Source organism: Salvelinus alpinus, chromosome 20, assembly GCF_045679555.1.
Source record: "Salvelinus alpinus chromosome 20, SLU_Salpinus.1, whole genome shotgun sequence".
NCBI classification, from domain to species: Eukaryota; Metazoa; Chordata; class Actinopteri; order Salmoniformes; family Salmonidae; genus Salvelinus; species Salvelinus alpinus.
In genome coordinates this window covers 20,963,504-20,984,789 of record NC_092105.1, presented here as the reverse complement: position 1 = coordinate 20,984,789, position 21,286 = coordinate 20,963,504, and the positions used below count along the sequence as shown (strand labels likewise).

At 46.5% G+C, this 21,286-nt stretch overlaps 1 protein-coding gene across 5 annotated transcripts in view; it reads left to right on the top strand.

Annotated features, from left to right (window-relative positions):
• LOC139546460 (B-cell CLL/lymphoma 9 protein-like) overlaps positions 1-5,411 on the top strand; it is a 32,289-nt gene extending 26,878 nt beyond the window's left edge. For all 5 annotated transcript variants that reach the window (XM_071354860.1, XM_071354856.1, XM_071354858.1 and 2 more), the window contains 3 exons: positions 99-2,265; positions 2,895-3,176; positions 3,390-5,411. In XM_071354860.1, the coding sequence (XP_071210961.1) occupies positions 99-2,265; positions 2,895-3,176; positions 3,390-4,465 (3,525 nt within the window). In that variant the 3' untranslated portion in view covers positions 4,466-5,411. The remainder of the gene's footprint in view (positions 1-98; positions 2,266-2,894; positions 3,177-3,389) is intronic.
• The last annotated feature ends 15,875 nt before the right edge of the window (positions 5,412-21,286 follow it).

Below are 21,286 nucleotides of genomic sequence, written 5' to 3'. Positions count from 1 at the left end.
AGTCAGCTTTGATAAATACTTGATTTACAAACCCTCATTTACGCAAACCTAATTTCTTATCCCCCTGCCTTTATTGCTTTTTCCTTTCTCTGTTTTAGAACGATCAGGCAGGACTCCTCCGAGGTGACTCCAAGCCCTCCCAGCAGTCCTCATCTCATTCCTCAGACAAGAACCACCAGACAGGGTCTAAACCTGGCCTGACTGATCAAGCGCCACCCCAGGCCCCTCCCCAGGGGGTAAAGCCTGGTTCACTCACCCAGGATGGGGCCTCCTCAGCAGACATGGACCCCAAGAACCTCCATGGCAGCAGCCCTGGTAATACCATGGGTCCAGGTGACCAGACCCCTGGGTGCCAGCCCCAGTCTGAGCAGGGCATGCCTCCTCTGAACCCCCCTCAGCCTGGTGAAGGAGGAGGGCTGGGGCCCATAGGGATGGGTCAGCCTGGTCTGACTCCCCAGCAGCAACAGCAGCAACTGGCCCAGGAACTTCTCAACATGGAGGCCAACACAGAGGGCCTGTCCCAGGAACAGCTAGAGCACCGCCAGCGCTCCCTCCAGACCCTGCGAGACATCCAGCGCATGCTCTTCCCTGATGACCGCGATGCCCCACCGCCACCCGGTCCTATTGGGGGACTCCCCCAGTCCCACGACGGCATGCCCGATGGGGGGCCCAGGAGGCCGGAGCAGGGCCCTCTCCAGGCCATGATGGCCCAATCCCAGAGCCTAGGTCCACCAGGGGGTTCGGGAGGGTCCCGACCCCAGGGAACCCCATTTGGCCCCTCACATGGTCACCCCAGAGACATGCCCCCTTTCCCAGATGAGCTGGGGCACATGATGGGTCCTGGAGGGTGTGGGGACGGAGATCACATGACCCCGGAGCAGGTGGCCTGGCTGAAGCTGCAGCAGGAGTTCTACGAGGAGAAGAAGAGAAAACAGGAAATGCATCACCGCCCACTTCCTCCCGACATGATGATGCACCCCCACGGGCCGCGCGGCATGATGCGAGGGCCCCCACCACCCTACCAGATGGGCCCCGGAGAGGTGTGGGTTCCAGGGGGGCCGGGAGGGCCACCAGAGCACTATCACGATCGCATTGCCATGGGCCCCAGAGGGATGCTTCCTCACATGCAGAGGATGCCTGGGTTCCCCCAGGGCATGATGAACCCTGACATGGAGGGACCCCCCAGGCCTGGGATGGGCTGGCCTGAAGACATGCCCCCGAGGATGGGGGACGGCCGGGGGTTCCCAGGAGGTCCAGGGGGTATGTTCGGAGGTCCAGGGGTGCGGGGAGAGCGCTTCCCCAACCCCCAGTCAGTCCAAGAGGCCATGTTTCACCAGGGCATGGGGGGCGACAAGGGACCGGGCCTTCCTCCGCAGATGATGATGGAGATGCAGAGGATGATGGGACACCAAAGAGGCGGCATGGAGCCAGGCAACGGGGGCGGGATGATGTTTCCCAGGATGCCCGGCGAGGGCCCCATGAGCCCCTCTTCCAGACTGGCTGTGATGGGGAGCCGGGACATGGGCCCTGAGTTTGGCATGGGCCCCCATGGGAACCCCCAACTACGAGAGGGGCCTATGAACATGAGCCCAGATGAGATGATGAGAATGAGAGGGCATCCAATGGACAACATGGGGCCCCAGGGAAGGCAGATGCACTTCACAGACCAGCCCCAGCCAGGGGACTTCCCCATGGGACCCGCACGACCCTTCCCTGGTGGTCCTGGCGGTATGAGAGGCCCTCATGGAGAACAGGCCTATGCTGGCCCGGAGCACAGGACCACCCCTACGGGGGGCAATGGCCGCCTCAACCACCACCCGCCCTCCGCCGGACCCCCCCAGGGCCAGAGGGGACGTAAGCCTGCAGAGCTGATCATCCAGCCAGGAGGGGGCAGCTCACCCAGTATTAACCCCCTCAAGTCCCCTCCTTTGAGGCAGGTGCAGTCCCCCATGATGGGCTCTCCCTCTGGGAACCTCAAGTCCCCCCAGACCCCCTCCCAGCTGGCTGGTATGCTCTCCGGCCCTCCGGGACCCAATGGCCCCCCTAACACTGCCAACTCGGCTCCCATGAAGTCTCCCCACTCTATGATGGGGTCTGCTGGTGCCTCCCCTGTAAATATGAGGTCCCCGTCCCTCCCCAACCCTTCTCCAGGGTGGGCCTCTTCCCCAAAACCCCCCATGCCCAGCCCAGGAATCCCTCAGCAGCAAGGGGGTAAAACCCCCCTCAGTATGACCTCACCTAACATGATGGGAAATATGGAGCAAGGTACAGTACTTTTCTGGATTTCTCTACTTTCTCCCTCCACTGCTCTCTTCTCGCTCTCACATCTATCTCTTACATGCTGTGATGAACAACATTACTAATGTTGATTTCAAGACAGAGATAATATTCATTTTGAGAGTTTTTTTTTATACTTACTACCTGATGGAGATGCATGATTGGGTGAAGATGACATGTCTTGAATAGAGGGCTGTTTTGTAACGTCCCTCCTCCTGCAGCACTCTGTCTGTTGTCCAGGCAGTCTAAACAGACCTCTGTTGTATATCTGGGAGTACAGGATAGAATTTGTCTCCATCAGCTTCAAATCAAATTATTTATAAGTCAATAAGTCAATTGAAAGCATCATTCTCATCCATGTAAACACATTTTCCCTAAGCAGAAAACATTTCCCCATTTCAGGTAAATTGCTCCCCCTTGTGGTCATGTAACTTCATTGTATCTAAATTAATTCATGTCATTATTTACAATTGACATGTATTGTATGTCAACCTGAAATGTGTTTGACACAATGTCCCTTCTTTCAAAGTAACCAGGGTAAACCAGGGTATTTTTTGCTACTTAATGAATAGGACTCATGTAAAGAGTTTACTTTTATATCTCTAACCTCTCCACAGGTGGTAATGGCCCCCTCTCGGCACCCCCCTCGTCAGGAGCCCAGTCTGGCTCCATGCCCCTCCAGGGGGGTCCAGGAAGCGCCCCGACCGGCAGCCCTTACTCCCTACCCCCCGAACCTACGCTATCACAGAACCCCCTCTCCATCATGATGTCACGCATGTCCAAGTTCGCCATGCCCAGCTCCACCCCCCTCTACCATGACGCCATCAAGACCGTGGCGAGCTCAGACGACGACTCGCCCCCTGCTCGCTCCCCGAACCTGCCCTCCATGAACAACAACGGTGAGTGGACAGAGACATGCTTAGATGTCATGTTATACCGCATTCAAATATCTTGTAAATAAATAAGTATTTTGAGATTTAATTTATGTATTTTGTAACACTTTTTCTTAGAGCTTTGACTTTATGGTTAGCTCGACTTGATTGAAGAGGAATTAAATTATAACATGCTGTCTGTGCACTAATGTCCCTCTCTCTCTCTGTGGCCCTCTGTAGGTATGGGAATGAACCACCACCAAGGTCCTCCTCGTATGATGGGCCCCGGCTCCTCTGGCCCCATGCCTGTCCTCAGTCCCCTGGGTATGACCCCCATGGGCTCACAGCCTCTCTCCCACGGCATGCCCCAGCAGATGCCCTCCCCAAACCCCCCCAACATGGGCCCTGGCCCGGGCATGATGCCTCATGGCATGATGATGCATCCCAACCCCCAGGACCAAGGCATGGGCAACCCCCAGATGATGCCCCAGGGGCGCATGGGCTACCCCCACCGAGGGCAGGGCTACCCCCTCCCCCAGTCCCCCTCCCAGCAGGGCGCCTACTCCCCCCACAACGGCCCTGTGCCCCAGGGCTTCCCAGGACACCCCATGGGCTTCCAGGGAGAAGGGGGTCCCATGGGGAGTCGGATGGGGAACATGCCTCCTGGAGGTGGAGGCGACGGAGGTAGGCCCAACAACCCTGGAGGACCACAGTTCAACATGCACGGAGAGTTCAGTGATGCAGACCTGCATGAGGTGATGCGAACCGGAGCGTCCGGTATGCCAGAGTTTGACCTGTCCAGGATCATCCCATCAGACAAGCCCAGCCAGACGCTGTCCTATTTCCCTAGGGGAGGAGGAGATGGCCCCGGCCCAGGGGGGAAACCTCCACACATGCAGGGAATGATGCAGGGGATGATGGGGGAGGGCCCCCCAAGGATGGGCATGCCCATGCAGGGGCTGGGGGGGATGCCCGGGGGGCCGGGAGGCACTATGGGCCCCCAGGATATGCCCATGGGAAACCCTTCCCATAATCCTATGCGGCCACATGGGCCCCCAGGGTTCATGGGTCAGGGCATGATGGGACCTCAGCACCGGATGATGTCACAGGGGGGTCCAGCGGGCATGATGCAGGGAAAGGAGAGGGGAGTACTCTACAACCACCCTGGGCCTGGGGGGTCGCCCAACATGATGATGTCTCTGCAAGGCATGGGCGTCCCCCCCCAGCAGACGACGATGATGATGATGGGGGGGCAGATGAGGTCGCGTGGCATGGACATGGACATGGGGTTCAGCCCAGGGCCTGGAATGTTCTAACACACAACTCATAGAACCATGGACCTCAAATGTTGTGAGCTCATATACAGAATGTGGATGGAATGTGTCACAGCAGAAAAGAGATAGATGGATTAAAACATAGAAAGTAAGGAATGACAGACAGAGATTGGTACTCTGGCGTGAAACATGTATGGGAGAGGAGTGATGCCGTTAATGGCTTGTGGAGTCTACATAGCCCAGTACTTGTCTTTTGCCACAAGCATTTCATTTGCTCCCTTCAGAAATGTCTGAATGTATGGGATTGTTGTGCTTCAATGTCACAATTAAACTGTTCCTCGAGTGTTTTTTTGTTGTGTTAAATCTCTGACTATAAGGTTTGAGTGTCGAAGAGGAATGAGATAAACCACCTTGGAGGACTGTACAGCTAGCTGTATATCAACTTTTTCAAATCAGTAAAAAAATCAACAACGGATTTTCCCAGCAAAGGATAAGGAACTTAAAAATGGAATAAAAAGACTTTGTGAAATAAAATCGTATTTTGTGAGGATTAATGGAAATCTATCTTCTCTAGCTCCATCGTTTTGACTTTCTGTCCTGTGTGTGTGTGTGTGTGTGTGTGTGTGTGTGTGTGTGTGTGTGTGTGTGTGTGTGTGTGTGTGTGTGTGTGTGTGTGTGTGTGTGTGTGTGTGTGTGTGTGTGTGTGTGTGTGTGTGTGTGTGTGTGTGTGTGTGTGTGTGTGTACGAGCCTGCGACGGTGTGTGTTTTGTGTTGTAAGTATGTATAGGGATTCTATCAGTGACCTCTAAGCTCTCCTACCCATCTTTTCATTGGGGGAGGAACGCCACTCTAAAGAACAGTACTGTTTACCATTGGTGGGATATTTTCATTTTTGTCTTTTAATTTCCTTTAAATCCATTGTATAACAAACCAAACTATGACCTCATAGAGATAATGGTATTATTAAAAAAGCACAAACATTGATAAACTGTAGTGTCTTCTTTCTCCCATTTCAACTCTTCTACCAGACAGTTTGTGTGCGCCGTTTCTGATTCCTGTTGCTGTTTGGTCTTCTGTTGACTCTGGGATTTCATTCCCACAGCATTAATCTGATAGAAGATTAACTGAGTGGGACCAGACATAACAGGTGAGCTAGGGCTCTATTATTTTCTGGTGTATGTCGGCTCAATAGGAAATTGCTTTTAAATTTCAAGCGCTCTATAGTGCTGGTCTTCGGCGATACATTGAATCGAGCCAGTGTATCAAGAAAGCCAGACGCCAACCAGAGTTCTTCCGTGCCATGCTTCTAACCACCAAATGACACTAACAAACTAAAATGTGTATACATTGTACAATAAATTGGTAAGTCAGAGCCTCATATCACATTCATTTGTATATATATATACAGTTGAAGTCGGAAGTTTACATACACCTTAGCCAAATACATTTAAACTCCGTTTTACACAATTCTTGACATTTAATCCTAGTAAAAATTCCCTGTCTTTGGTCAGTTAGGATCACCACTTTATTTTAAGAATGTGAAATGTCAGAATAATAGTAGAGAGAATGATTTATTTCTGGTTTCTGTCAATCACATTTCCAGTGGATCAGAAGTTTACATACACTCAATTAGTATTTGGTAGCATTGCCTTTAAATTGTTTAACTTGGGTCAAATGTTTCAGGTAGCCTTCCACAAGCTTCCCACAATAGGTGGATTTTGGCCTCATTAATCCTGACAGGGCTGGTGTAACGTAGTCAGGTTTGTAGGCCTCCTTGCTCACACATGCTTTTTCAGTTCTGCCCACAAATTTTCTATGGGATTGAGGTCAGGGCTTTGTGATGGCCACTCCAATACCTTCACCCTGTTGTCCTTAAGCCATTTTGCCACAACTTTGGAAGTATGCTTGGGGTCATTGTCCATTTGGAAGACCCATTTGTGACCAAGCTTTACCTTCCTGACTGATGTCTTGATGTTGCTTCAATATATCCACAACATTTTCCTCCCTCATGATGCCATCTATTTTGTGAAGTGCACCAGTTCCTCCTGCAGCAAAGCACCCCCACAACAGGATGCTGCCACCCCCGTGCTTCACGGTTGGGATGGTGTTCTTCGGCTTGTCAGCTTTTTCCTCCAAACATAACGATGGTCATTATGGCCAAACAGTTCTATTTTTGTTTCATCAAACCAGAGGACATTTCTCCAAAAAGTACAATCTTTGTCCACATGTGCAGTTGCAAACCGTAGTCTGGCTTTTTTATGGCGGTTTTGGAGCAGTGGCTTCTTCCTTGCTAAACGTTCTTTCAGGTTAAGTCGATATAGGACGGAGATACAATTTTCGGCAAAATCATTCGCAAGGAGATTCCTGCAAAAATATTATTTGAAGATGAACCAGACTTGTGGAGGTCTACAATTGTTTTTCTGAGGTCTTGGCTGATTTCTTTTGATTTTCCCATGATGTCAAGCAAAGAGGCACTGAGTTTGAAGGTAGACCTTGAAATACATCCACAGGTACACCTCCAATTGACTCAAATGATGTCAATTAGCCTATCAGAAGCTTCTAAAGCCATGACATCATTTTCTGGAATTTCCCAAGCTGTTTAAAGGCACAGTCAACTTAGTGTATGTAAACTTCTGACCCACTGGAATTGTGATACAGTGAATTATAAGTGAAATAATCTGTGTAAACAATTGTTAGAAAAATTACTTGTGTCATGCACACAGTAGATGTCCTAACCGACTTGCCAAACCTATAGTTTGTTAACAAGAAATTTGTGGAGTGGTTGAAAAACTACTTTTAATGACTCCAACCTAAGTGTATGTAAACTCCCGACTTCAACTGTATACAGTGTCAGTCACGTCTTTGGTCATGTTCACATTCGTCAAACAAAATCACCCTAATTATTGGCTGACAATAGAGCCTACCGCAATGCAACAAACGACGGTTGATAAATGATGTTCCACTCAGGCCGTTTACCAATGAAAAAAATAGGAATTTCCGGTCTGCTTAATAGTGGGGTGGTTCTCCAATAGGCACTAATGCATTAGCAGCTGGGTCTGGTCATCTTAGTTGACTGTATAAATGGGTTGGTTGTTAAAGAAGGATATTTAAGCCTTGAGACAATTGAGACATGGACGTTATGTGTGCCATTCAGAGGGTGAATGGGCAAGACAAGAAATGTAAATGTCTTTGAACAAGGTATGGTAGAAGGTGCCAGGCGCAATGGTTTATGTCAAATAACTGCCGCGCTGCTGTGTTTTTCACGCTCAACAGTTTCCCGTGTGTATTCAGAATGGTCTACCACCCAAAGGACATCTAGCCAACCTGAAACAACTGTGGGAAGCATTGGAGTAAAAAAGGGCCAGCATCCCTGTGGAACACTTTAGACACCTTGTATAGTCCATTAGGAAGTTGTTCCTAATATTTGGTATACTCAGTGTATATACCTGTTTAAATAGGTCCCCTTGGATCTACACATGTGCTTTGAGTTGCATGGCTCCAATTGAAGTGCAAAGAAGCCCCTTGTGCACATCCTCATGACAACAAGCACCTTCATATGATCAGACAAAATCACATTTCCATGTGTTTCCATTACTAATGTAAATCTCTCCCAAAAAGGGATGTCTGTATTTGTTTTTCATTTTCCTCCCATCTCCTGTATTCAGAGAGTGACCTTTCACTGGCATGCAGGGATATGAAACCAAAACAAGGGAGGGCTTTTCACTCCAAATGGATGTGAGATCAGAAACCGTTGTAGACCTACAGCACATAATGGCTTAGAATGTCTTGGTATCCAACGGGGATAGACAAACAGTGGAAAAGCATTGGAAAATGTAACTGAAATGAAGTCACAATGTACCATGCTAGCTTGCCTACAACAAGGCTTGTTTTGTTGGATAGGTCTAAGTGACTGGCTTGTAGTAATAAACACTGACCTTGCCTTTCTGTAAGCCTTTTCTTCATCAGGGGTTGATGGTGAGATAGCATCTTAATGAGCAGCGTGAAAAGGAACAACTGTAAAATGGTGGCAAACAGAACAGATCCAGAATGCAATTCAGCAATTCATTTTTGCTCCACTCCATTGAGCCTGACACAATGTGAAGCCCCCGCTCTAGCTACAGTGGGGGAGAGAGCAGTAATGATGCACACACACACACACACACACACACACACACACACACACACACACACACACACACACACACACACACACACACACACACACACACACACACACACACACACACACACACACACACACACACACACACACACACACACACACATACATACATACATACATACATACATACATACATACAGTCCCTTACACACACAAAAAGGAACCTACATTCATATTCACCATAGGGAAGGTAGTCCTCTCTCTACCCTGTAAGGGGTGAGGGACCAGGGGTAGAGGAGCAGGACAGATGGGCAGAAGTCATCTCATTCCCCTTCATCATTGTTTACATAGTACCTGAACCAAACACCTATCAGCCATGGACAGAAATTGGTAACACTTTATTTGGGTAGTCCATCTGTGTATGTGCTACAGACTATCTGCAGACTGTAACAGACTATCTACATCAGTAACATTTCAACTAACTGCTGTATCTACTAACCCTAACCTTAGCCCTAACCTTAACCCTTATCCTAACCCTATCCCTAACCCTAACAGTAACCTTAGCAAGCAGTTGCTTATCAACAGATAGTTTGTTAATAGTATGACCATGCACAAATGGACTATCCAGACAATAAAAATAAAGGGGGATCCAGAAATGTTAAACAAACATGCCTGTTTGTTTGTTTTTATGCCCTTGATAAATGTAGAAAGAGAGAGAGCAAAAGTGAGTTTGTGTGTGTTTGTATGTGCAAGAGGGAGAGAGAGAGAGAAAAGAGAAAGGTAGGGGACAGAAAATACATTCCTCTCTACCTTGTAGGCCTACCCTGGTATCGAGGGCTTGGCTTGACAATCTCAGAATTAAATTAAACTTTTTGGTGTTTTGTAACAGATGTCTCTTTGCATTCAACAAATGGCAGATGTACAGTTTGGATTGATTGATTGGTTTTATTTGTCAGAAGAAAAAAAAATCCATGTTTACACTCAGAACAAATATATTTTTTAAATTGCGCAATAAAGTCGGGGACTTAATTCAATTGTGGTCCCTATTTTCTGACATAAATAGAAATACAAGTACATAGATACATACAGACAGATTCCAGAGATATAGACAAAAAAATGCTTAACTTCCAGATGAGCATGAGGGGGGAGTTTAAGTACAATTCTTACAAGCTTGTTTTGGCTGGTCTGTAGCTTATTCTTTAGATGTTTGTGGCTGCTGGTGAACAATGACGTGCAGGCATAATCAAAGTGACACTGGACTAGCACACTTGCCAGAGTCTTCATGTCTCTGGCCACTTTATTCTTGGGGACCTTCAATGCTGCAGAAATTTTGGGGCACCCTTCCCCAGATCTGTGTCTCGGCACAATCCTCTGTCGGCGCTCTACGGACAATTCCCTCAACCTCATGGCTTGGTTCTTTCTCTGACATGCACTGTCAACTGTGGGACCTTATATAGACAGGTGTGTGCCTTTCCAACATGTCCAATCAATTTAATTTTTACCACATGTGGACTCCAATTACGTTGTAGAAACATCTCAAGGATGATCAATGGAAACAGGATGCACCTGAGCTGAATTTCGAGTCTCATAGCAAAGGGTCTGAATTCTTATGTTCTAAAAACCTGTTTTCGCTTTGTCATTACGGGTTACTGTGTGTAGATTGATGACGAAAAACATTTATTTAATCCATTTTAGAATAAGGCTGTAACATAACACAATGTGGAAAAAGTCAAGGGGTTTGAATACTTTCCGAATGCACTGTATTTCATCTGTAGCCTAGTAAACTGTATGCTTTCCAGTGATGACAGATAAAAAATGTAATGACATGTACTTTACTTACATATAAGGTTGGATGTAAACCTCATTATTAGCTAGGTTTCCACCAATTTACAGACAGATTTTCATGCAAATATTCTAAAATCCGCATAAAAACAACGTGTGTTTTCCCTCCAGAAATCTATTTCCATCAAATTGACTTGATTTTGATAAAAAGCTGTGCGTGAAAAAAAAATACTTTTCCTGTTAAATTCCCATGCACCGAATAAAAAAACAAACAATTTATATGGGTTTCCATTGCCTTTTTAACTCTACTGATTGTTTTGTCCCCCCCCCCAAAAAAAAAAATGGTGTTACAGTATACTGTGCATTCGGAAAGTATTCAGACCCATTGACTTAACACATTTTGTTACGTTACAGACGTTTTCTAAAATGGAGTACATAAAGAAATGTACTCATCATTCTACACACAATACCCCATAATGACGAAGTGAAAACAGGTTTTTAGATATCAATCAAATGTATTTACAGTGGGGCAAAAAAGTAATTAGTCAGCCACCAGTTGTGCAAGTTCTCCCACTTAAAAAGATGAGAGAGGCCTGTAATTTTCATCATAGGTACACTTCAACTATGACAGACAAAATGAGAAAAAACTAATCCAGAAAATCACATTGTAGGATTTTTAATGAATTTATTTGCAAATTATGGTGGAAAATAAGTATTTGGTCAATAACAAAAGTTTATCTCAATACTTTGTTATATACCCTTTGTTGGCAATGACAGAGGTCAAACGTTTTCTGTAAGTCTTCACAAGGTTTTCACACACTGTTGCTGGTATTTTGGCCCATTCCTCCATGCAGATCTCCTCTAAAGCAGTGATGTTTTGGGGCTGTTGCTGGGCAACACAGACTTTCAACTCCCTCCAAAGATTTTCTATGGGGTTGAGATCTGGAGACTGGCTAGGCCACTCCAGGACTCCACGCTGATCCTTAACACTGGGCCCCCTCAGGGGTGTGTACTTAGTCCCCTCCTGTATTCCCTGTTCACCCACGACTGCGTGGCCAAACACGACTCCAACACCATCATTAAGTTTGCTGACGACACAACAGTGGTAGGCCTGATCACCGACAATGATGAGACGGCCTACAGGGAGGAGGTCAGAGTGAGCTTCCTCAATGTGAGCAAGACAAAGGAGCTGATCGTGGACTACAGGAAAAGGCGGGCCGAACTAGCCGCTATTAACATTGACGGGGCTGTAGTGGAGCGGGTCGAGAGTTTCAAGTTCCTTGGTGTCCACATCACCAACAAACTATCATGGTCCAAACATACCAAGACAGTCGTGAAGAGGGCACGACAAAACCCTTTCCCCCTCAGGAGACTGAAAAGATTTGGCGTGGGTCCCCAGATCCTCAAAAGGTTCTACAGCTGCACCATCGAGAGCATCCTGACCAGTTGCATCACCGCCTGGTATGGCAACTGCTCAGCATCTGGCTGTGAGGCGCTACAGAGGGTAGTGCGAACGGCCCAGTACATCACTGGGGCCAAGCTTCCTGCCATCCAGGACCTATATTATAGGTGGTGTCAGAGGAAAGCCCATAAAATTGTCAGAGACTCCAGTCACCCAAGTTATAGACTGTTTTCTCTGCTACTGCATGGCAAGCAGTACCGGAGCGCCAAGTCTAGGACCAAAAGGCTCCTCAACAGCTTCTACCCCCAAGCCATTAGACTGCTGAACAATTCATAAATATCGCCACCGGATAGCCATTGATTTACATCAATGTAAATTCACATCCCCCCTCTCCCCTCTCGTACACTGCTGCTACTTGCTGTTTGTTTGTTACCTATGCATAGTCACTTTGCCCCCACCTACATGTACAGATTACCTCAACTAGCCTGTACCCCTGCACACTGACTCGGTACCGGTGCCCCCTGTATATAGCCTCGTTATTATTATTGTTATTGTGTTACTTTTTATTATTACTTTTTCTTTTAGTCTACTTGGTAAATATTTTCTTCTTCTTGAACTGCACTGTTGGTTAAGGGCTTGTAAGTAAGCATTTCACAGTAAAGTCTACACTTGTTGTATTCGGCGCATGTGGCAAATAAAGTTTGATTTGATAACTGAGAGGAGTGTTTATGGAGCTTGGGCTGGCAACTGATTAAGTGATGACTCGGTGGTAAAAATTTTAAAAAAACTGCCGAAAGGAAAATTCCAATCTAATAGAATTCAGGATGTAATTGTGACTTTGCACAATTTTTAATTTTTAATTTATTTTTATTTCACCTTTATTTAACCAGGTAAGCTAGTTAAGAACAAGTTCTCATTTACAACTGCGACCTGGCCAAGATAAAGCAAAGCAAAGCAGTGTGACACAAACAACAACACAGAGTTACACATGGAATAAACAAGCATACAGTCAATAACACAATAGAAAAAAAAGAAAGTCTATATACAGTGTGTGCAAATGGCGTGAGGAGGTAAGGCAATAAATAGGCCATAGTAGCGAAGTAATTATAGTTTAGCAAATTAACACTAGAGTGATAGATGAGCAGATGATGATGTGCAACTAGAAATACTGGTGTGCAAAAGAGCAGAAAAGTAAATAAAAACAATATGGGGATGAGGTAGGTAGATTGGGTGGGCTATTTACAGATGGGATATGTACAGCTGCAGCGATCGGTTAGCTGCACAGATAGCTGATGTTTAAAGTTAGTGAGGGAAATATAAGTCTCCAGCTTCAGCGATTTTTGCAATTCGTTCCAGTCATTGGCAGCAGAGAACTGTAAGGAAAGGCGGCCAAAGGTGGTGCTGGCTTTGGGGATGACCAGTGAGATATACCTGCTGGAGCGCATGCTACTGGTGGGTGTTGTTATTGTGACCAGTGAGCTGAGATAAGACGGAGCATTACCTAGCAAAGACTTATAGATGACCTGGAGCCAGTGGGTCTGGCGACAAAAATGTAGCGAGGGCCAGCCGACTAGAGCATACAGGTCATAGTGGTGGGTGATATAAGGGGCTTTGGTGACAAAACGGAGAGCACTGTGATAGACTGCATCCAGTTTGCTGAGTAGAGTGTTGGAAGCTTTTTTGTAAATGACATCGCCGAAGTCGAGGATCGGTAGGATAGTCAGTTTTACGAGGGTATGTTTGGCGGCGTGAGTGAAGGATGCTTTGTTGCGAAATAGGAAGCCGATTCTAGATGTAATTTTGGATTGGAGATGTTTAGTTAGTATGAGTCTGGAAGGAGAGTTTACAGTCTAGCCAGACACCTAGGTATTTGTAGCTGTCCACATTTTCTAAGTCAGAACCATCCAAAGTAGTGATGATAGTATGGCGGGTGGGTGCGGGCAGCGAACGGTTAAAAAGCATGCATTTGGTTTTGCTAGCGTTTAAGAGCAGTTGGAGGCCACGGAAGGAGTGTTGTATGGCATCGAAGCTCGTTTGGAGGTTAGTTAACACAGTGTCCAAAGAGGGGCCAGATGTATACAGAATGGTGTCGTCTGCGTAGAGGTGGATCAGGGAATCACCCGCAGCAAGAGCGACATCGTTGATATATACAGAGAAAAGAGTCGGCAGAGAATTGAACCTTTTGGTACCCCCATAGAGACTGCCAGAGGTCCGGACAACAGGCCCTCCGATTTGACACACTGAACTCTGTCTGAGAAGTAGTTGGTGAACCAGGTGAGGCAGTCATTTGAGAAACCAAGGCTGTTGAGTCTGCCGATAAGGATACGGTGATTGACAGAGTCGAAAGCCTTAGCCAGGTCGATGAAGATGGCTGCACAGTACTGTCTTTTATCAATGGCGGTTGTGATATCGTTTAGTATCTTGAGTGTGGCTGAGGTGCACCCGTGACCAGCTCGGAAACCGGACTGCACAGCAAAGAAGGTACGTTGGGATTCGAAATGGTCAGTGATCTGTTTGTTAACTTGGCTTTCGAAGACTTTAGAAAGGCAGGGCAGTTTGGGTGTAGAGTGTCATCCCCTTTGAAGAGGGCGATGACTGCGGCAGCTTTCCAATCTTTAGGGATCTCGGACGATAGCTAAGAGAGGTTGAACAGACTGGTAATGGGGGTTGCAACAATGGCGGCAGATAATTTTAGAAAGAGAGGGTCCAGATTGTCTAGCCCAGCTGATTTGTACGGGTGCAGGTTTTCCAGCTCTTTCAGAACATCTGCTATCTGGATTTTGGTGAAGGAGAAGCTGGGGAGGCTTGGGCAAGTAGCAGTGGGAGGTGCGGAGCTGTTGGACGGGGTGGGGTAGCCAGGAGGAAAGCATGGCCAGCCGTAGAGAAATGCTTATTGAAATTCTCGATTATCTTGGATTTATCGGTGGTGACAGTGTTACCTAGCTTCAGTGCAGTGGGCAGCTGGGAGGAGGTGCTCTTATTATCCATCGACTTTACAGTGTCCCAAAACATTTTGGAGTTAGAGCTACAGGATGCAAATATCTGTTTGAAAAAGCTAGCCTTTGCTTTCCTGACTGACTTCGTGTATTGGTTCCTGATTTCCCTGAAAAGTTGCATATCGTGGGGACTATTCAATGCTAGTGCAGCCCGCCACAGGATGTTTTTGTGCTGGTCGAGGGCAGTCAGGTCTGGAGTGAACCAAGGGCTATATCTGTTCTTATTTCAAAATTATTTGAAAGGGGCATGCTTATTTAAGATGGTGAGGAAGTTACATTTAAAGAACGACCAGGCATCCTCGACTGACGGGATGAGGTCAAAATCCTTCCAGGATACCCGGGCCAGTGATATAAAGAATCATTACCTCAATATACCAGCTCATTGATGTTCTATCAGCCTAATCGCACTAACGGTACTATTTGTGAAGTCATTTTAGTATGGACATTGTTAAATGGGGTACTTGATAAATTAGCTCAGGCTATTTTGTTCGGATTTTAGAGCACTGGTTTAAATGTTCCAGAGCGTAGAATAGCTGATGAATTCATGAATGCTTAATGGCGGTTGAATATGGCCGGTGTCAGTAAATGTTAGGGAGGTAACGTAATTTTAATTATTGCCAGCAGCACAGTTAGTCACCAATGTTTTGAATAAACATGTAAAAAGCCTAACCAGCTCTGTTAGGTGAGTAGAATGGAGAGTGAAGAGGTGTTTCTTGTTTGTGTCTGGAAGTAGCATTAGCTAGCAAGCTAGCCAACTTTAGCCAGTTAGCTTGGGTGTGAGGCAAGAAAAGTATTATAGTTTCGGGAGAGCAGTGAGTGAAATTCTGCTGTGTAGTTAGCATAAAGGTATCCGGATTAGGCCGTCAACTACCAAATGAAATACGGCCTGGCCATTTTTGTTTGTTTTGCCGCATGGTTTGCAGGCACCCACAAACAACACACGTGTAATTAGTATTTGTTGGTGTTTTTAAAATGCTATGTCTGATTTATTGTGAGTGTTCTATTTCATTTAGTTTTAGTAGGTTTTTCACGGGTTGGAGATGCTTATTTTAAAGACGCACACATGGAATCTTCTGAAGTTTTTATTTTCTGAGTTTAATTAAAAGAGTACTCTTTCATGTCTCGTGTAATGAAAGATGTCTGCAATCTTTTATGAATCAAACAGGTGAGGACCCGTGTGTACCATCCACAAACGGACGGGCTAGTCCAACGCTTCAATGAGACCCTAAAGCAGATGTTGAAGAAGGTAATCGAGAGAGATGGGAGGAACTGGGACCAGCTGCTGCCCCACTTGATGTTCTTGGTGCATGAGGTACCCTAAGCGTCTACTGGGTTCTCTCCGATTGAGCTCCTGTATGTCCGTCAGCCCGCGGATTGCTGGACCTAGCTAAGGAGGTCTGGGAGGACCAACCGACCCCCCTTCGCAGTGTGGTGGAACATGTGGAGGAGATGAGGGAGAGGATGAAGGCGATTTGGCCAGTGGTGAGGGAGCACATGGCGCAGGCGCAACGCACCCAGGAGCATGTATACAACTGGGGGGCCCAACCATGAGAGTTCCTACCGGGTGAGAAGGTCTTGGTTCTGATCCCCACAACGGAGTGCAAATTCTTGGCTACGTGGCATGGGCCCTACGACATCGTCGAGCGGTTAGGCAACGTCAATTATAAGGTCCGCCAACCGGGGCAGAGAAAACCCCCCCGGCTTTACCATGTGAATCTATTGAAGAAGTGGCACGCACGAGAGGCACTGTGCCCAACGTGGACCTGGCCACAGCAGAACCTACCCTCTGTCGACGTTTCCATGGGGGAAGACCTCAGTCCGAGCCAATGACAATCGCTCCTAGAGTTGGTCCAGCAGAGTATGTAGGAGTTATTGTTACATATAGAGGCGGATATCACACTATTGAGCAAAAGAGAAGAAAAAGGAAGAGGCGACACTTAAAATACATTGTCTATTGTCTAGGACAGGAAACTAAAGCAAGGCCATAAGTGCATAGAATGGCTGGACATACCGAGGTCAGAGGGACACACAAAAGAGGGGGCCAGCCAAATGACCAACAGATGGACTATAGGCATAATACATATTTATTTTAGGACACTGAGAGGGTCCTGGCACCATTGTAATCTAATCAAGAGCGGATACAGGCGTTATTGGGCATGAACAAGCAGGAAGTCTAAAATGAGAGACATGGGATGGACTCATTTGATGTGTGTGTATAAGAACAGAGCCAGTGCTTATGGAAGTTGGTCTTTTCCGCGGACTGACACGGCTTCTGATATTTTATATTAAAAGCCTACATTGAATTCACAAGTTCTTGTAAGAGTGTTATATTTCTGAGACGATTATCCACGACAAGTACAGCAGTGTTCTCAGAGGTGCCAGAGCGTACGGATCTCGTGGAACATCATATCCACTAACGCCCGGAAGAAAAAGTCAGTAAACGGCCATACCGGATACCAGAAGCCCGGAGAGCAGCGGTCCAGCGGGAAGTGATGCCAATGCTAGAGATGGGGGTACTGGAGGAGTTCCACAGTGAGTGGTCTAGCCCTAAAGTGCTGAAACCGGACTGAACCGTCCGCTTCTGCAACGACTTCCGTGGCCTGAATGAGGTCAGTAAATTCTATACCTACCTCATGCCCAGGGTGGACGAACTGATCGACTGCTTGGGGAAGGCAAGATACATCAGCACCCTGGACCTGACGAAAGGGTACTGGCAGGTGCCGCTGGCAGCGGGCTCCCGGTAGAAGATGACCTTCTCCTCCCCGGGGGGGTGGGGGGGGTATACCACTACCGGGTTCTTCCATTCAGGCTCCACTGGGCCCCAGCGACCTTTCAGCGACTCGTGTACCGCGTCCTGCGCCCACGACGTGAGCACACTGCTGCTTATTTGGATGATATAATCGTGCACAGTGACAGTTGGGAGTCTCATCTCTGTAGGTTACAGGTGGTGCTGGATGTCTTAAAGGATGCAGGGCTGACCGTGAACCCCCACAAGTGCAAGCTGGGCTACGCCGAGGTGTAGTGCTTGGGCTATCAAATTGGTCAGGGAAATGTGAAGAACCAAGAGGCAGATGAAGTCGTTCCTGGGGTTAGCAAGATACTACAGTTGATTCGCACCTAACTTTGCAGCAATAGCTTCTCCCCTCACAGACGCGATGGACGGAGGACACAGAGGCAGCGTTCCAGGCCCTGAAGGAAGCTCTATGTTCGCACCCGGTACTCGTCACCCCGGACTTTTCAAAAAACCTCCTGGTCTAGACAGATGCATCTGAAACACGGGTAAAAGCCCTCTTATCCCAAGAGCAGGAAGGTGAGGAGCACCCCATCATGTATGTCAGCAGGAAACTCCTCCTGAGGGAAAATAAGTACTTGATTGTCGAGAAGGAGTTCCTCGCCGTGAAATGGGCGCTGGACACCCTCAAGTATTACCTCCTCGGGAGTAAGTTCACCCTAATTACTGACCATGCCCCCCTTGTGTGGATGGCAAGAGGTAAGGACACAAATGACCGTGTCACCGTCTGGTTCCTGTGATTGTTTTTCTCTTTCAGTCACAGGTTGGGGGCCTGTCATGCCAAATAGTGTCCTTCTGCCAAATAGTGTCCCCCTCTACGTCACAATGGGATTCGATGAGTTATCGCTTCTGTTGCAACATTCTGAACGGATTACGTAATGAACCAAAGCGTCCATTGCTATGCTGGTTGCATGGCTGTTGTTTGGCTCTAATTTACCTAGTAGGAGGGTGCGGGCAGTTCGTGTTCTATTTCACTGCATAAACGCTTGCTCAGTACGCGCAAAATTATTACCTCAGAATTGCTCTCCAAAGACGGTGTTTTTGACAGTGATAACCTGCTGCTTCAGAGCACCGAAAAGACTGGAAAGAGAACACTTTCTTTACCATGTATTTGTCTTAAGTACATATTGTTAAATAGGAATAAATCATTTAAGCTGTTTTTATAGATTGATGTTGCTAGCTACTATACTTATATACCTCATTCTGCCTAGTTAGCTAGCAAGCAAGCAAGCTACTGTAACTGCTATTGTAGCTTTCTGTTTTTATGTAGTTAGCACTTCAATGGCATCCCTCGAGGATATTTTATTTTATCTTTCCAACCAGGCGAAGTACTATGAAGACACCCCTGATCTCGACAAGAGGCACAACATTCAGAGAAATTCACAATTCAGGGTAACGTTAAGCAGTTAACTTCAATTAGATAACTGGACGGATTTAGCTATGTACAACCATTTTTCAACAACCATTTTCCATCTAACGTTAGCTACTTGCTAGCTATACATATAGTTAAATGGAGGCTGCTGAGGGGAGGATGGCTCATAATAATGTCTGGAATGGAGTGAATATAATCGTATCAAACACGTGGTTTCCATGTGGTTGATACCATTCAATTGACTCCATTCCAGACATTATTATGAGCCATACTCCCCTCAGCAGAATCCACTGATGTAGTTATGTCTGTCATATTGAGGTGCCTAGCTATAAGTTAAACCTGATCAATCAAATGGATAGGTGTAAACTAAGTGTCTTCGCTAGACAGACACAGAGTGAGTGGGGGGGGAGAAAGAAAGGATGAAAGTGAGAGAGGTGGGAAGAGAGTGGAAGACAGACAGAGAGAGAGAGAGAAATAGAGAGAGAAAGACAGCAGTGCAAATATACTTAGACTTGAGTATTTCAACAACTCTTCTCTTCCAACTTGTTAGGCAATCATATCTACCTACGGGGAAGGATGGCCAGCCACACAAGAGGGTGATTTGTATTAAGGAGAAGGAGGCAGTGCTGACCGAGATGCATGCTGGCCATTTCAGAGTGAAGTGCATGAATGCCAAAATCAACCTACGCTTTTTCTGACGGGGAATTGTCAAGGAGGTGGACAGCTGGGCAAGTGAAATAAATAACATTTTGTCACTTTTTGCTTAAAGGTCTGAACCCTGTGTAGCCTGCCAGAAGTTTGAGATCACTGAAACCCACCTGATGTGGTGGAAGTTGTCGATCCAGATCAGTACGCCTTCGAGTACCACCTTCAGGCACAGACTGAGAAGGATGTGGAGGTTTTTGACCAGGTAAAAATGATTGCCCGCTGTTAATTTATGTTATAACACTGCACTAATCCATCAAATTTTCTCACAGTAAAGTGTAACCTGTGTGTTTGCTTGTTTACGTCTCTGTCTCCTACCCTGTTCCCTTTAACTCTGCTCTTGTTCTCCAGGAGCTAGGGCTTCTGCCCAACACCCAGACGTGGATCCACCGGATGTCCTCCATTACCAACCACCCTCCAGCTTTTCATTACATCATCTACAGCTACTGTTGTTGTCATGTTGTCATTATCTGCTAAGAAGGTTTTCTTGCTCTATCATACTGGGCACATAATATGTGAGATACACAGATTAACTAAAAACACTAGCACTGCAAACAGTCCAGCAGCAGTGCCTGGACTTTGCAGTCTCCCTCTTCTTCAAGTTCCCCTGTGACAGGCAGAATTCCACACACCTTAATTCAGTATTTTAGTCTATGATTGCCATGTGAGTGCACAAAAAATCTGTGAAAATAAATTAATGACACAACTGTACCAAAAACGATCAAAGTTTATGTATTCAAATCTTAAATATTGCCAGGTTGGTTTTCACAGCTGTTTCACAAGGTGTTCATTTTTGTAAGTTGTAAGGTATCCTTTGATGGCATTTATTTGTTCCACATGATTCATTGTTGTATCCTAGGACCTACAATAGATACATATATGAGCTATGTGAGATATAATTTTTTAATCATAATAGAGGACTGCTGAAATTATATTATTTCAGTGTAGATAAGGGAAGGGCAGGCTAAAATAAAAACATGACAAAATCAAATCCAATTTTATTAGTCACATGCGCCGAATACAACAGGTGTGGACCTTACAGTGAAATGCTTACTTACGAGCCCCTAACCAACAATGCAGTTAAAAAAATGAATAAGAAGTAATTAAATAGCGAGACTATATACAGGGGGGTACCGGTACAGAGTCAATGTGTGGGCGCACCAGTTAGTCGAGGTAATTGAGGTAATATGTACATGTAGGTAGAGTTATTAAAGTGACTATGCATATATGGTAACAACAGAGAGTAGCAGCGGTGTAAAAGGGGGGGGCAACGCAAATAGTCTGGGTAGCCATTTGATTAGATGTTCAGGAGTCTTAAGGCTTGGGGGTAGAAGTTGCTTAGAAGCCTCTTGGACCTAGACTTGGTGCTCTGGTACCACTTTCTGTGCGGTAGCAGAGAGAACAGTCTATGACTATGGTGGTTGGAGTCTTTGACAATTTTTAGGGCCTTCCTCTGACACCGCCTGGTATAGAGGTCCTGGATGGCAGGAAGCTTGACCCCAGTGATGTACTGGGCCGTACGCACTACCCTCTGTAGTGCCTTGCGGTCGGAGGCCGAGCAGTTGCCATACCAGGCAGTGATGCAACCAGTCAGGATGCAGCTGTAGAACCTTTTGAGGATCTGAGGACCCATGCCAAATCTTTTCAGTCTCCTGAGGGCAAATAGGTTTTGAGGTGCCCTCTTCACGACTT